This window comes from Malaclemys terrapin, chromosome 19 (assembly GCF_027887155.1).
Source record: "Malaclemys terrapin pileata isolate rMalTer1 chromosome 19, rMalTer1.hap1, whole genome shotgun sequence".
NCBI classification, from domain to species: Eukaryota; Metazoa; Chordata; order Testudines; family Emydidae; genus Malaclemys; species Malaclemys terrapin.
Genome location: NC_071523.1, coordinates 19538966 through 19556161, shown reverse-complemented (window position 1 = coordinate 19556161; position 17196 = coordinate 19538966). Strand labels below are relative to the sequence as shown.

The 17196-nt window shown below is 42.1% G+C and overlaps 1 protein-coding gene across 2 annotated transcripts in view; it reads left to right on the top strand.

The window, feature by feature from the left end:
• The window catches only part of MEGF6 (multiple EGF like domains 6), a 251091-nt gene that overhangs the window by 39204 nt on the left and 194691 nt on the right, over positions 1-17196 (top strand). For both annotated transcript variants that reach the window (XM_054008952.1, XM_054008951.1), the window contains exon 4: positions 16000-16104. In XM_054008952.1, the coding sequence (XP_053864927.1) occupies positions 16000-16104 (105 nt within the window). The remainder of the gene's footprint in view (positions 1-15999; positions 16105-17196) is intronic.

Sequence of the window (17196 nt, the reverse complement as noted above, 5' to 3'; positions counted from 1 at the left end):
CCAAGATATAGCTGATTTAGCGCCTTTGAAAGAAAGGGGAACTGTAGTAGTTATTACTGATTCCTGTAACATAGAGTTAAAGATGTGACACTCAGAGCACATCTCCAAGAAACAAACCAGCATCACAAAACTAAATTATTCCTCTCCAGGTACTCCTGATCTTCTTTGCTGGGTTGGTTGGGGTTGAATTACCTGGGTGGTCATCTCTCCCTCTCCCTCTTCAACAGATTCAACCTTTAGTCATTGTGATGGAGAGGTCAGTCTGTCCTGATCTTTGTTGTGAGATTTTTGTGCTTTCACTTATTTTGAGATTGCACACCAAGCTCCATTTAAGGATGGACCCAGGTGTATGTCTTTCCCGTATGACAAGAAGAGGTGAACTGGTATCCACCATTTCCCTGTGATACTACTCCAGCAATCTAATAATCTACTCTCCGGAATTGTTTCTTGATATTCAGCATTTATTGCCTTCTATTCACTTATGTAATAACCCTTTGAGTAGAGAACTGAACCCACAGAGAATTAGTAGGAGAAGAGAAAAAATGCAAGCAGTTAACATAGATGAAGTTATTTCTTTGTGTCAGGTGTGTGTGTGTGTGTGTGTGTGTGTGTGTGTGTGTGTGGTGAAACAGGAGGAATTTACGCTGTGGAGGAAAAGCATGATAAAGGACAATGTCAGGACCTAGCATACAGTGGGAATTTAGGAAGCCAATTGTGTTTCAGTAGGAAAATCGGAGTCAATATTTAATGCATGTAGCTATCAGTGGTAAAATGAGAATAGCAGGAAACTTAGTAATGGGGAAATTAGTTCTCCATTTTGTAGTGGATCATAATTGACTGCAGTCTGACAAAACACCACGATAAGAGAATTATAATCAAACATGACAAAGAATGTAATTTTAAGGATTGGCCGCTAAGATGTGTCCCTAATATAGCCTCACTAAGCCATTACACAGAACTGGAATAATTTCCTCCTGTTTATGGTTGATACCTCTTTCCATATCAATGGAAATTATCTGCTCAGAGCTCCCTTCCCTCTACCTTTCTGCTAAGGGCTCATCCGTAGGTCCTTTGATTTTATACTTGCATTTTCATCTTAATTCCAAGCAACCCTGACATTTCCCAGCTGTATCCATTACACTGTCACTACTCCAAAAAGCTCATCAATTGACTCCCAGCCTTGATGTTGCAAAATGCCTCTATGGCTAAACTGTCCTATGTGGTCTTGGGGAGCGCATCCTAACCTCTCCAAGAGTAATCCTGAGCCAAGGGAGCATTGCTGAGTCTGGGCAACTGGATCTACTGCAGTCCGAGATTTAGGGTGACCAGACAGCAAGTGTGCGAAATCGGGACGGGGTGGGGGGTAATAGGAGCCAATATAAGAAAAAGACCCAAAAATCAGGACTGTCCCTATAAAATTGGGACATCTGGTCACCCTACAGAGATTACAGAATAGTTATGGCGCCTCTTACTGTGCTGTTAAATATAAATCTCTTGTATGCTTGCCTGGGGTAATGTTGTTGTGACACATGATAGCTGATTTCTTGTGAGAGGCCCTCAAATCTCGTATTGATTATATACCGATAGTCAGTAGCACTGCAGTTCTACAACGTAGGTATAGTTCCAGTGGGAACACAATATATTGACCAGAATATTGAGGGATAATGGGGAGCAGTCTAGGGAATTAAGTGAGAATTACTGTATCGAATGGTTAGAGAAAGTAGGCCTTGGAGTCAGGACTCTTGAGGTCTTGCCTCCAACTTTGCCACTGACTGACCTTGTGCAAGTCATGTAATCTCTTTGCCCCTTTGTTTGCTCATCTGTACACGTGAGGAGGATGATAATATATACTTCATTGGAGCACTCTGAGGCTTAGTTAATTAGTATTTGTAAAGTGCCTGGAGATCCTCCAATAAAAGGTTCCTAGAAGTGCCAAGTGAGAGACTAGAAACATAATTGGGAAATAGGGATTGTGGCTCACCACATAGTTGTCATTGTTTCTTAAAGCATTGCTGCCCTGAGACTGCCAAGGACTGCGTGGTATTCATTGGGACATGGTGAATGGGGGGAGGGCAAGCATGGTCTATTTTTTTTATAACTCCCAGTAAGAGGTAGTGATCTCTCACATGCATCGAAGTGTCTGGCGTCGTGTCTTTCTTTCTCTCGCCACTGCTTTATTTTAACTAACTGACTGGTGCTACAACCCCCATAAACTCCCTTTCTAGTTTCTCTTTGGAAACAACCATAATACAGAAACTAAAGTGTGGTAGTTCAGTGCATAACAGGATGCCAGTTCTCGCTCTCCCGCTGATCTGGAGCTAGGATAAGATTTACACTGGGTGGCCAATAAGTCACTACTTTCTCCTGTTTCTGCCTATTAACATTCCAGCCCTGAGCATTACAAGAACCCACAGCACTATTCCAGCCCTGGATGCAGTGAGTGACAATGCAGCTTATTATAGTTATAGTGGATGGGCTGGGATGATGCCGATGGGGTACGTACCCCCTCCTCCACGATACAAATACAGCCTGCTTTCCAATATGGAAAATAGAGGGATGTTTTATGGAGAGCAGAGCTTCAGGAGATTTGGCATGTCTAAGACAGCAGGGAACAAGTCTCCTCTGCGTGATGATGATGCATTTTAGATGCACGCTGCCTTTTTAGTCAGAAGTGTTGTAAGCAGATCAAATGTGCGGGTAGTCTGTCAAGTTGCCAAGCTCCATTTTCGAGGTGGTTGCATATCAGTGGTGGTGCAGCTATATAATTTGTGTAATGCTTTAGGGTCCTTTGGGAGAATATGGAGATGATGTTCGTGCAGTATCATCGTTGTGCTTGGTACTGTAATTTGGGTAGAGGAAGAAGTGGTGCCTCCTCCTGGGTCTTACAGTTTCAAGACTCAATTATACAAGATGCTTAGGCCCAGCTTTTGAAAGGTATTTAGGCTTTGCTCTGCTCAGCCTTCATAGATTCATAGCTTATAAAGGCAGAAGGGGCCACTGTGATCATGTGGTCTGACCAATGCATAACACAGGCCAGGGGTCTTCCTGAATTAATTCCTGTTTGAACTAGAGCATATCTTTCAGAAAAATGTCTAAACTTGACAAGCAGCGAACTTTATGCTCCTAAGTGCCTAAGTCACTTCTGAAAATGGGACTTAACAGATGAAGTCACTTAGGCCTTGCAAAGCTGAACAGAGCAAAACCCAAATGCTCTCAGAAATTGGGGCCTTAAAGATTTTTAAAGGTATTTAGGCACCTAGTGGGATTTTCAGAAGTGCCTAGGCACCAAACACCTATCGAAATCAAGGAGTTGTAGACACCTATGTGCTTCTGAAAACCTCACTAAACACCTAAATACCTTTACAAATCTGTCCCTTAGCGTCTTAAGTTACTGTTTACTTTAGTGAGAGTGAAATATACGCTCAGAATCCAGCCCTTAATTATACAGAAAATACAGATAGATCCATCTATTTTAGGGTTTTCTCAGACAAATATAATTCAGACACTTAATACACTGGTTGACCAGCAAAGAGTCGGTCCCAGACTGGTAGCAGATGTATTTTGTTGGTTGATTCGTGTTGAAAAGTGTATTTGGAAGAAGGGATGGATGCAGAGCAGCTGGCTGACCCCAGCACTCTTGCTGCTGCTGCTGCTTCCACGGGTGGAGCTGGACTGGTCTTATAGCCATGCTGGGAGGCTTTGAGGAAAAAAGCTCATTGTAGACACAGCCAGTATCCCCTGGGCCTTGGAAATCTCCAGCTGGTTACATTTTACATACCTGAGTGAGTTATAAAGTCTAATCCTGTGGATCTCTGTGGGAGACAAGGCCAACAAGTCAGAGTGATAATAAGAGTTAACAATCAGGTAACTGTGATTTCAAGAGCTGTTTGCTCCCAAAGTTTCCATGAAGCACAGTATAGTTAAACACAATTCTGTCTTTTCTGGTATAGTGTCTCTCCCTCCCCCCGCTAAGGACATGTGCATGAAAACAGGCTCTTTGTTCCTTGAGACTTCACCCAATCCTGCTGCTTAATCCCCACCTGAAATCCTCATTTTTTTTCTTTTCTTTCTTTTGAACATCACAGGCAATTGCTGTGGTGAACATTATGATATCACAAAGAATGGATTATGATTTTGGTTGAGTAGTAAGCAGCAGGAACCATTGAACTTTAATGTATGTATGTATTTACAATAAATATTCCTAATTGTATAATAAAAATACAAATCCTGAAAACCTAGGGCAGAAATGCCTCTGAATTTTCAATGATGTCAGCTGCTGTATATCAGTCACCTTGTTAATTAACATTATTTCTCTTCTAGTACATTGCTTCTTAAGGACGTAAATGAAAGTACTGGCTTTGTTCCTTAGATTCCTTGATTTTTTGGGTCAAGCTGCAAAAAAAAAAAAAAAAAATAGTAAAAAGTAAAGTTTTTTTTTCTCCTGCTGATGATAGATCGCTCATCTCAATTGATTGGCCTCTTACAGTTGGTCTGGCTACTTCCACCCTTTCATGTTCTCTGTATGTATAAATATCTTCTTGCCGTATGTTCCAGTCTATGCATCCGAAGAAGTGGGCTGTAGCCCACGAAAGCTTATGCTCAAATACATTTGTTAGTCTCTAAGGTGCCACAAGTACTCCTGTTCTTTATTTTTAACATTTGCAGCCTAGACACAGAATTTTAGCATGTAGATTCCATGTACTCCTTTCAGGTGCTTATCTGACACATGGCCTGTCTCTTCCTTCCCCCTCCCACTCCTTCTCTGTTGCAGAAATATGTCTTCACCACAGGCTGGAGTTTTTGTTCTGTCCTTTTACTCTCTGGTTGTGGGCTCACATAAAAAATGCTTTGATCTCCTTTACACCATTGATTGATTGATTCTCAAAAGCTCCTATGTCAGATCTGCTAGTTACCATCTTGCCAAGAAGTTAAAAGGCCCTGTGAACTGCTCCTTGGAGCCAGGTGACTCTGCAGAGTTCCATTGCACATCCCCGTCCCTTGACCTAGATCTGCTTTGCCAGGACTCAGAGATGTTCCTTTTGTGTTGCTCCAGGTGACATAATTACATTTCTTCCCAGCATCAGGCCCTGTCACAGTCTAGATTTATATCTCTCCAGTCCAACTTCAAGAAGCAGCGTATTTCAGCGAATCTGAAGTGAGCTGACAATGAGCTCTGTGCAATTTAAGAAACTTTTCAACGTTCTGAATTTTTTAGTGTGTGTGTGTGTGTACGGGGGAGTGATGGCACCAGTTAATGAGACAAAGGCCACATTGTGTTAGATTCCCTGTGTTCATTCCATAGGATGGACACAGGAGTTGGGAGGAGGAATGGGGCAAGGAGGGAAAGGAAGAGGACCCGTAGTGCCCAAGCAAACACCTCTCTCTGGTCACCTGTCGTATTGCTACCATGCAGGTCACATTCCTATCTGTGCAAGCATTAGCAGTGCTGTGAGCTAGAGAAGAGATATTGTTCCACACCTGGCATGTTGATACCTGTGTGGTTTTGGTTTCCTGTGTCCTAGTGGTGCACAATGCTGTCTTAAAATGAGTGTGTCTTTAAAAGCAAATTTTCAAAGGGTTTCTGAAATTGCATTGACTACAGTATTTTCATCCATTTGTGTGTGCAAAGCCTCTTGCTGGCATGTGCAAAATAAGTATTCATGCTCTTAACTGCACATTTTCCACGTGCAAATACTTTATTTTTTGTATATAAATGATTGTATCTGCAAGAATTATGGGGACATTTTTGGAGCATCCCTGCTAACTATAATATGGCACAAATGGACGTGAATTGGAGAGCCATTAGCCCTGCTATTTTAATAGTGACTATTGTTAGTTTGGGTGACGGGGAAAGGGGGAACGCACAGACTGGATATTGCTATGTTGCCAGGAGGGAGTAATGCACACTCAGTGCACAGTGTACTGCTTTGATTTGTCCTAGTAATTTGAATCTTGGGAGTGAATGTGTGAAGAATAGGACCTCCCAGGAATTGCGCATCAGAATCCTTGAAACCAGATAGGAACTAGAGAGGTTCCTGCTGAATTAGAGAAGTGGTAGGTGGGAGGGATGGGGATAGGAGCTATTCCACCTACACAGTTATTGGGTGATTACTGCTCTTCAGCGGACCCCAGGTGTTAGGATATTTGCCTGTGTTTTAATCACCCACTTTTGTGTGCCTGGTCACTGACAGTGAAGAAGGGCAGTGCACCAATTCCGTCTTAGGGCTTGAATTGGCTTTAGTGCTTGTCTGCTGTGGAGTTCTTCCATGTGCTGGTGCCCATGGCTGAGCCCAGACCATCATGCCAGCAGGTGTCACCATCGTCCCTTCAGAGCCTTACAAACATCGTTAAATAGCTGAAGACGATCAGTTACCAAAGTGTATGAAGCCATGCTGGAGATGTATTTAATTCTCCAGCATTTTCCTTTATGGTAAGTCATAAATACAGAGCCAGCAGTACTGCAAGAATTGCCTTTCCACAAATGTTTGTATTGCATTGAGGAGCACAGATGATGACAGCAGGTGCTGCTGCTATTGTCTCAGTTAGTATTAATGTAGAATCACAGACACTTTACAAGGGGTGGCCGTAAACACACAAGAAACTTCTGGGTCAGCATGAAATTTCCCAGGGGCAAAGAGATGGAGGAGGACACTCTATATCATAAATAGGTTCACAATCGGTGCGTTCCTCAACCATTTCTTCGTGAAGTAAGGTGCTGCATGTTGGCAAATGAAAAACTTGAAGTTTCTCTTTAACCTGAGTCCAGGACACTAAAGTTAGTACATTTGGAAGAGGGACAAGCTGGTGATCACAAAAGTTTCAAACTGGGAATCCGATGATGATGATGATTGTTTAACAGAGAACAGCATTCGGCAATATCAATAATTCCTAGTGGAGCAGAACCTTCAAAGATGAAATTTTGAAACTGTAATTAAAGCCTCATTACAGTAGGACTTTTTGCACTATTGGTGCTGGTAATGGTAAGTTCAGGTATTTTTCTCATGGTTTTGTGTAGGTAGTCCTGCTGATAGCCATACTAGTGCTAGACAAAACTAAAACAAACCAAAAAATAACCCCTGTGCTCTCCACAAGTCTTAGTGTATTTAGATGCACCCTAAGAAAGCATCAGTCCCAAACTGTGAAGCAAAAGGAGTGCTCCCAAGAGAGAGAAAGTGTTATATACTTAAACAAAAGCCAACAATAAAGTCTGTCAGCATCAGATGTTGCTTTCCTCAGTACCACCTCTATGTCACCTGGACTCATTGATGGATTTGAGGAACAACTAAGATTAAATAGAATAACATCAAACCAGGTATCTAAATCATCACTGAGTTAGAATGTCAAACTGTGATATTAGAGAGACAAGGTGGGGGAGATGATATCTTTTATTGGACCAACTTCTGTTGGTGAAAGAGATGAGTTTGTGACCTACCCAGAGCTCTTCCTCAGGGTAGGTCTGAAGAAGAGCTCTGTGTAGCTCAAAAACTCGTTTCTTTCCCTAACTGAAGTTGGTCCAATAAAAGATATCACCTCCCCCATCTTGTCTCTCTAATATCCTGGGACCAAAAGGGCTACAGCTACATTGCAAACAAACTGTGATATTGTCAGGAATTAGGAGAGGGAGGTGAATGACAGAGGAACAATTATATTTTCAGTCCAAAAGATGAAGGAGAATTCTAACTTTCCAGCACAGACAGAACTCGATATATGCCTGCTCTGAGCAAGCTTTGAGGATAGTGTCTGGAAAGGTGCTTAGTGTGCTTTGTCCATAGCTACAGTTGTAGTTAAACTGTATTCAGCACTGGCTCAGCTGCAGCCATGAATGACGTGATGACAGCAGCAGGTAACTTTCTTAAAGAGAAGTATAGACAAGGCTTCTCTGTCTCTGTCTCTCTCTCAGCCCAGCCCTGCTTCCACTGAAGTCAGTGGCAAGATTCCTGTTTGCTTCCTTGGGAACAGGGTTTTGGTCTGATAAAGATTCACGATATGTCTGCGAGGTGACACTTTTTGCTGGCAGTCAAGCTTCACTCAGTGATTATGCAGGACAGCAGCCCATGTTAGTCAAAGGAGTCCAGTACAATCTGAACCAAACCCCAATCTAAGCTGCATTTGGCTTTCATTGAACCGTTAATGTTTGTCAGGGTCACTTGCTTTCTCTGCTAGTTCTAGTAAATTAATGTTTCTGAGCCAATAATTTTTGGATCACCAGCCCTGTCTCTTGTAATTTCAACTACTTGAATAATTATGGTCTCTGGACTCATAAATTGGATCAATGGGACAGGAGGGCCCCTAAAATGGATGATCACGACAGAATTGGCGGTTGCAGTACATTCCTCTCTGGAATGCATAAGCTGTAATACATCATTTTGCACTCTTGCTTTTGCCCCAGTCTTGTCCAGGATGCACTCCTTACTCAAGCAAAAGTCCTACTGGAGTTAAAGACTGAGTGAGAACTGTTGGATCAGGAACTATGTAGAGGTCTGTTTCAGATGCACAAAGCTGCAAACTTTCTCACTCATCTAGACATACAGTACCATGTACAGATACATGTGCACTTCCCACCCCCTACCTGCCCTGTGTTAATAATTATCTGGCTTGTGATTGCCCTTGTGAAATGTATTAGTATCCACTTCCGTTATAAAGCGTATTTTTGGACTCTGTTACAGAATTTGTTTAGTCAGTGCAAGAAATGGTTATGAGGTGACGGAGAGAAGGAGACTGAAGTAGTAGTAAGACAGGAGAGCCGGAAGGGAAACACCCACCCCAAACCATTGTTATGTCCTGCTCAGAAGAGTTGTGATTCTGGATATGATCTCTTGGGAGGAGACAGTCCACTGCTACAGAGATTGACAGCATTGTAAGACCCCCAGTTAGACAATTTTATAGTCCAAATCTTTGTATGGACTTAAAGAAAGAAAGAAAGAGACAAAGGCTGTCTGTTTTCTTATTTTACACAATTCTGTCCAGATTAATTTTATCCTAGTGGGAGGTATTAACTAATTATTTTGTGCTTAGGTAAATCCTAGGAATCAGACATTTAATGGGGAAAGAACCTTCCATATTTAAAAATGTTTCCCCTAACTATGGTGTTAATAATTTAGATTATGAAAAAGAAGGGATTTCAAAAACTTGTTTGAATGCTCACTGTCTATGTATATTTTTGCACTTGACTTGGCTAGAACAATGAAACTTGACTGCTCAGTTTTACTTTTTGTTTATGCTCAGTTTCATTTTCTCACCTGCTAGAATGGTGATGCTGTGACTATCCAGTAGAAAGTAGTTTCTGCTGATTTAAATAAAAACCAAACCCTCCAAATTCTTGACAATGCCTACTTACGAAATAGTTAAGACCCTTAGTGCTATACTATCCTGTACAGTCATAGTTCTGACTATTTTGCCTAACTGTGGGGAATAACCTCGGCAGTTTAGTTCATCCCCAGAGGACTAATAGAGACAGGATCAAATCTTCTTTTAATTTTGACTCTGTCCAGTCATATTAACCCACAAGCAAGTAGATGATATCATTGGTGCCATGTTTTCTATCACCCAGCCAGCAAAGCAGTTAGGAGTATCTGTGTTTCTCTAAACACTCAGTATTTGCTCAATAAACACTAACACTAGCTCTGCTGTTTGCAAATTCTTTGCTCAAAATAATGCATAATGAGAGTTAAACACACTGGGTTTGTCAGTGGAAAGCAGCAAGTTGAGAACAGGGTTCCATTGGAATTCCAAAAGAAGAAGTTGGAGAAACAGAGAATTAATTGCATATTTAATCTCTGGTTCTCAGGGACAAAATATCCTGAGCCTTGAAAGAGAAGGTTTAATAGTTATTATATAGCAGTCTTCCTGCTGCAAGATGCAGGAGTCCATCCGCTCTGATGTAATTGGTCTTTCACGCATTCCACTCGGGGACGGTTTGATGTTTTGGGGGAGTATAATTTTCTTGATTTGTTAACCAGTTATTTTTCAGCAACGCTTTTCACCCAGAAACTAGCTGGCTGCAGGGGCTGGGAAGGGAAATGCAGCTTTTCAGCTCTCGGTCTCTGGTTCAAATGATTCCCTAGCTGGTAGTGACTGAAAGTTTTTGCCATCTAATGTCTGATCTGTGTGAACTGGTGAAGTCAGTCCAGTTGCCAATCTATAGGTGTTCACATTGCAGTTAACAATTAGATGATCCCCACCTCTTGTTTATTGGCACTTTCAACAGAAAGGGCCAGGGAGTGAATGGTCCATGAAGATGAATATATCCAGTTACTCCGTAGAGACGTTCCCTCAAGGACAGGGCTAGTTCTGAGAGTAAATAACCAAGGTAATTCACTGGTAGAGGAAATAGCTGTTGTTTATGTTAAAACAAACGAACAAAAATAATGATTGCATATGGATTCATTCCACCAGAAATATGGGGGACAGATTCCAGAAGTGGACATACGTTCCCAATAACAATAAGAAGAAATGCAAAAGGAAATTAAGATTTTATTGAAAGATGGAATCAGAAAATGAGACCATATGAAGACTAACCAGAAAAAAGCCACAGTGCCAGACAGGAAACAGGGGAGATACACTCCCTCCTTTCCAGACTCATTGTAACCACTCAATGCATTGTCAAAAGTGTGTAGAGGAAGTGCTGGGAGTCTGCTTGGGAACCATACTGGATACGCTGATCAGACACAGGCTAACGGAGCACCTGGAATGTTAGCATTTCATTATGATGGATTCTCAAAAGGTAGATCACACCTAACAATTCTAATGCATTTTTTTGGAGGGAAAGCAGCAAAGAATTGCCAGGAAAAGCAGCTGTGGATACAAATTTACCTTTGCTTTAGGAAAGAGTTGATGGAGAATTGTACAAAGAACTAATCAAAAAGTCATAAATGAAACATATTGCATTGCATTTTAAGGTGCATTAGAGAGCTAATGTACTTGTATATAATTATTCCTAACCAGTACTGTGGAGTTAGTCAAATCATCATGAAAACCATCCTTATCTTCATTACTTAAATGGGTCCTCCTTTTTACCAGACTCTGCTAACAACAAAGCTGTAGCATCATTGCAGTAAAATATAAAATCGCTATTCATAACAAACAGTTCACCAAATTCAGTAATATTTTCTGTTCATAAGTTATCAGCAAATGGCCAGATTTGTATAAATGTTTATTTAAGATTTCCAGCAAAAAGGATTAAGTGACTATATTTTTGCCTATGGATTTCTCATGAACCATGTGCTGTGACTACTGCTTAGAGTATTCGCTCTTTGTACTGTGTGATTGGTCACCTGTGTAATATGGTAATGTTTCTGCTCTCTGATTGAATGACTCCCCAAATCATGAAGAGCTTTCAGGATGGCCGCACAAACAGTTTTGTAGTATGGATACCTATTGGTGGTGTTATACAGATACGGATGCTGCATATATACATCTGATGGAATAATGAATACCCAAAGCAATAGTCTTGGTGTAAGTAATCTGTAAGGAATGATACTTCTTTGTTGGAAAACTTCAAACCATTACATGAATCTGGCTGTTTGCAGATAATTCATGGAGAGAAAACATTGCTAAAGTTGTTGAACAAATTGTTATGAAGAGTTCATCCAGCCCAAGTAGATTGCAAGACTTCGTGTTCCCAGCTTTTTAGTGGCCGTGAGGCATTATTAAAACTAGGGCTGACTTTCAAATCTCACCTTTTTTTAGTTATGTAAAAAAAGAATTTTTTTTTTACATATAATACAGAATTCCAGACCTTGAAAGTTCTAGACAGTGGAGATTAACATTTTACTTATTATAAGCCCCAAATCTCAGAGCATCATCTGTTTAAGTATCCGTTGTAGAGTAGTTTCCAGAGTACCTGTGAAGTTACTCATTGTTTAGTTTTCCCATGGGTTCCAGTGCAACACCTGTTTAATCAATGAAAGGATCTCTCTGAAGATTTGACGGGACACATTTCAAACAGGAACACATGCTGCCTCTCTCTGTGCTGAGCTGCACATGTGTCAGCAGAGCAGTGTGATGGAGCCATGAGATCACTTTGCTCTGAAATTTGGAACTGGACCAGCAATCAGATGATACACCTCTAAAAATGTATGAAATGAGCTCCTAATTGAACCGTAAAGCAAAGAATTTGCTATTGAAGGCACAGAGGGAGCAGGAATGTGGGGGTATTTAGAGAAGTATCATCACTTCCATCAAGGAAGGCTGAATGCACAAGGAATGGCACCAAGGATATCATGTTAGAAAAATTCTGGAGGGGGGTGGGCAAAGTTGTGCAGCATCCTTGCTTCTGTCTCCCTGTTGAGGCTGCAGCTGCTTATTGGGGTTAGCGGGCCAGGCCTATCCCAGGGAGTGGGGTGGTGGGCTGGGGGGTGTCTCACTGATGGCTGTCCCAGGGCAGGGATCAGGGTCCGGTTCACTCCATGATAAGCTTGTCCCAGGCCACTGCTGCTGCTTCCTGTCGGCTGTTGGGGAGCGGGGAGGCTCTGACAATGCTGTGATTAGGAGCCCCGTTCTGCCCTGCAGTGAACACTGCAGCACCGACTGGGGAGGAGCTATGAAAAGTTGGGGGAGGGGGGGAAACCAAAGACTGGGCTACCACCTCTTGCAGAGGCGGGTTTACTACAGTGAGAAGAGAGTCACTGACTGATGCACCACTGCAGCGCAGCTGCTGCGTGGCATTTTAAGTGTAGCTGGAACCTGTATTATAAAATGTCTGGGTCTCTGAAGCAGCTCTGGAGGACATTGGGGCTGGAATATTCTTTGCAAGCCAAGAAGTGCAATATGTTGCAGTTACCACTGATGGATATTTTCATACGGGAAAGTGTTTTTCCAATGGCACATGGATGAGAACAAACATGCTGCGTCCATTGTGGTCCCCAGGTTCTTCAGCTTGAAAGAAAAGAAAGCGCAGTTATAACTTTTGCCTTAGCAAAGGGGGCGGTTCTTCCCGCAGTATCGCACTGTCTGGTTGGGGGAGAAGTCCAGGCACACAGACACAGATGGTTGCAAGGGTAAAATTTTCAAAAGCACCTAAATCCTATTTTCAGAAGTGAATGAGGCACTTGGAAACCTAAGTGCCTCAGTCATTTTTGATAATGGGACGTAGGGTCCTAAGTCATGTATGGGTTTTTGTAAATGTTAACCCAAGCCTGTTCAGTTGGCAGAGCTGTGGTGGCATCCACTTCTCACACTGTAGCAGCAGCCTCAGGGCTCTCAGGTTACCACTCTATGGTGGCCCTAAAGCCTGGCCCAAGCCTCACAATGGCAAGTGCCACGTAAACAACTTGCTAATGCACATAATTTGCATAGTATAGAAATGATTATGAACATCATAAATCTAATGTCTCGTCTACTTTAAAGTGTAAGATCCTAGGGGCAAGAACCTAGTTTTATTTCTGTTTAGCGCCCCGCACACCAAGGTGCTATCTGAAAAATAAGAACTCTGCATTTCTATTGTTCCTTTCATTTGACAGTCTCAAAGCACTTATTAAGCCACATACCATCGTAGTGAATTAGGTCAGAAATACATGAAGATCACTTCACTCACTGCTGAGACACAGCTAACTCTAGGCTGGAAGGCAGCAGTTAGCACACAGCAACACTATGGAGGTGTTTAGAAGAGGAAGTGAAGAAGAAAATCCTATCCAACTGAAACTGCATGAGGCATTTCAGGGGCAGAGTGTATTTATACCTGAGCTGGGGTTTTGGCCAGGATGCTGAGTTTTTAATAGTGAAGGTGCAGGCAGTGCTGAATAAGGGTCATGCTCTTCTGCTTGGGAGGAGTTGCAGAATAGCAGTACTTTTGGAGGGCTGTACATGTCTCATTCATTTGACCTTAAGCTCCACTGCAGAATGCCCTAAAGCCATTTAGCTGGCTGAAATCTGCCAGCCTGCTGTTATGCACAGAATACAGGAAGTTTACAAAAGATAGAGAGAGCTACTTGCTGTCATCGACTCTGTGTTCAGTGCAATGGTTTCTGTGCAGATGGACCTCGTCCAGGGAAACAACTGGCTTTTATAAACCCCGGGCCTTCATAAAAATGCCCCTTTGGATTCTCACTCTTTTACTGTAATTACATTGGATGAGCTACAACTTTGAGCAAAACGTGTTTCAGACCAAGCTGATTTTAATGGTCCTTTTAGAAACAAAATGTTGGTTATGTGATTATGCCATAGGATATGTTACTTTCCGTAAGCTTGTTCCACAGAATACACTTAATTCATGTGTAGCCAGATCTGGAGAGGTGCTTAGGATCTGCAAGTTGTGGATGCTCAGCCCCTCCCAGAATTTGTCCCTTACAAACTTTATCTAAAGAGTAATACTTTGCACTTTCCTAGTATCTTTCATCCAAGTATCTCAAAGCATTTTACAAGTGACCTAATGAGCGGTGCCTCTCGAAACCTGTGTGAGATGGGTCAGTAGTATTGTCTTAGGCCTTGGCTACACTTACCAGCTAGTTCGACGGCTGGAAATCGAAGTTCTGGGTTCGACTTATCGCGTCTAGTCTGGACGCGATAAGTCGAACCCGGAAGTGCTTGCCGTCGACTGCGGTACTCCAGCTCGGCGAGAGGAGTACCGCGGAGTCGACGGGGGAGCCTGCCTGCCGCGTGTGGACCAAGGTAAGTTCGAACTAAGGTACTTCGACTTCAGCTACGTTATTCACGTAGCTGAAGTTGCGTACCTTAGTTCGAATTAGGGGGGGTAGTGTAGACCAAGCCTTAGTTTTCCAGATAGAGAAACTAAAGTTCTGAGAGATGAAGTAACTTGCCCAATGACAGAGCCAGGAGTAGAACTTTTCTCATTCCAAGCCTCATGCTTTCTACACTGGAGCTTAATCCCCCACAAATGCCGATATGAATCAAATGCACTTGAGAGATGATACTAAGTGCTTGTTTCTCTCTTTGTGGGCAGCCCTTGCTTTGAAGGGAACTGAAAGGCTTTTTAACTGTGACAAGTATAAGGTTTTCTGTTGAAGTCACTAGCACCTTAGTACAGGGTAAGGAATGCAAGGAATGTAGTTCCTGCCTGCTGCTTTTGGCATTAGTGATGTCAGCCATTGTTGCAGGAGCAACACGGAACAGAACCCTGGACTCTCATTTTTGGCAGATAAATAAATCAGGGAAATATTGTTCAAAGAATGTGTTTGAAAAAGAATGTATAATTTTAAAACGTTCATTTGTGTTCTGTGATTGGGGATCGTGGACAGGTTAAACACTGATTAATTGAAAGAAAAAAAACTGATGCTTGAGATTTTTCTCATTTATAAGATTCCAGCCTCTCTCCATCCCTGGAATTATTGCCGCTTTCTAGAAATCCTTTGCTAAAGTGGAGCTTGCCTAGCAGAGGAAGAATCAGGGCAGTGCCACCTTCTTCATCCTAATGATCCCACTTTTAACTGAACCCAGTTGTTGTAAACTACGGCACATATTCTTTCCTCTGGATCCCCTTGTATTCTACAAGCTAAGTCGGGTTATTCTGGGTCAGCATTGAGATGGGGTACCTCCAAGGAACACCCATCTGTAGGCACTGTAGAAAGTGATGTTGATGATTCAGTAAGTGGCATTGTTTCTTCTGATTCAGTTAGGAATTAATGCCCCAGATTGGATATAAGGAAATCACTGGTGCTGGATAAATCACCTTTCAGATGAGGCATAAAACAGTCATTAAAGACCCCTTGGTGCTTTGTAAGACTGGAGTTTAAAACCTCAGTACCCCGCCCCCACCCCTCCATGTTTCAGTTTGGGTAAATGCTTCGAATGCAAACATGGTCACAAGGTCAGATATTCTTTCTCTCCTGTCCTGGATTTCTGGGGACTCTTTTTGTGTGCTATTAAACTGCTGCTCTGATTTAATCCACAGGGGGATGCATTTTGCGGTTGGTTGTGTATTGGTTGTATATCTGTTTACGTTTATAATGGGCTCTGGGAGCCTTCATGATGAATGGATGTTGAAGTTAATTTAATGTGTGTACAATTATGATCTCATGTTGTTCCTTCTTCCCTCCCCTTCAGCTGTCTGCAATTATGGAGTTTGTTTCAATGGAGGAAACTGCATGGAAGGATCTTCTCAGCTCTGTCGCTGCCCTTCTGGTTTCCAGGGACCCCGCTGTCAGTATGGTGAGTAGCCTTTCCAGACCCTTACCTTAAACCTTCCTCCTACATATTCTGAATTTAAAGCCGAGGGAGCAGGCGATGAAGGATGTTTTCCCTGATGTTTGCTTCCTGACCCCAGCATCCTTTATCTTTGCAAGCTGCAGTTTTATCTGCACAGCTCCATTAATTTGCTCTACACATATTCTGGCTCCTGTTTGTTATGTTTTGAGAATGGGATGTTTGGGAAGGAAGTGCTTGTCATGACTTGCTGTGAATACAGCCCTATCTCTCCATAATATAAAGTACAATGGCCTTTATTCCTGGCCACCACCAGCAGAAGTGGTTTGTTGGAATCAGAGAAGGAAGCTGATTAAAGTTGGGTTGAACAAAGCAACCCTGGGGTCGTTTCCTGTGAACTGAACCTTTAGCCATTGGACAAAAGCCAGAGGGAGCCCAGCAGTAGAAGGGGACAGCAATGGTTAAGCTATTTCTAGCAAGGGTGTCAGTATATGTTTTCACATGTAGATGTTGTTTAAACATTTACAGAGTCTACATCAGAAAGGACTAGCTAGAGCTGTTATGTCTTCTGTCAGGTCTTATTGGTTTTGAACTGTTAAACTTTGTGTAATTAGCTCCTAACACAATACACACATTCTCTCTTGTGAAGGTTATTGAACTTCTTATGTTATGCAATTCAGAATCTTCTTGTTGGCTGATATGCTATTCGGTAGCAAGCTGCGGCTGGAGAGCAGGCCAAAAACTCTGAGCACTACTTTAGACCTAATTTATACAAAACAAACGTGTAAGAACAATGTACATTGTATTATTCCTAAGGGGTCTTGGGAATGGCCATCCATAACGTCCAATCAATTAACACATTTATTTGGTTGGCAGTCTGGAAAAAGTGCCATAATATAACGATTAATCACAGTGCATTGCAAAGCTTTTACAACAATGCATAATTAATTGTGCAATTCATGGCCATTAGATATCACTGTGGCCAAGACCTTAGTAGTAGTCAAAATGGGATTGGACATTTATATGAATAATTAGATAATCCTCAATTACAGCAGATAGGAATAGAAACTTTTGTGTGTCAGTGTATAAGCCAATCAT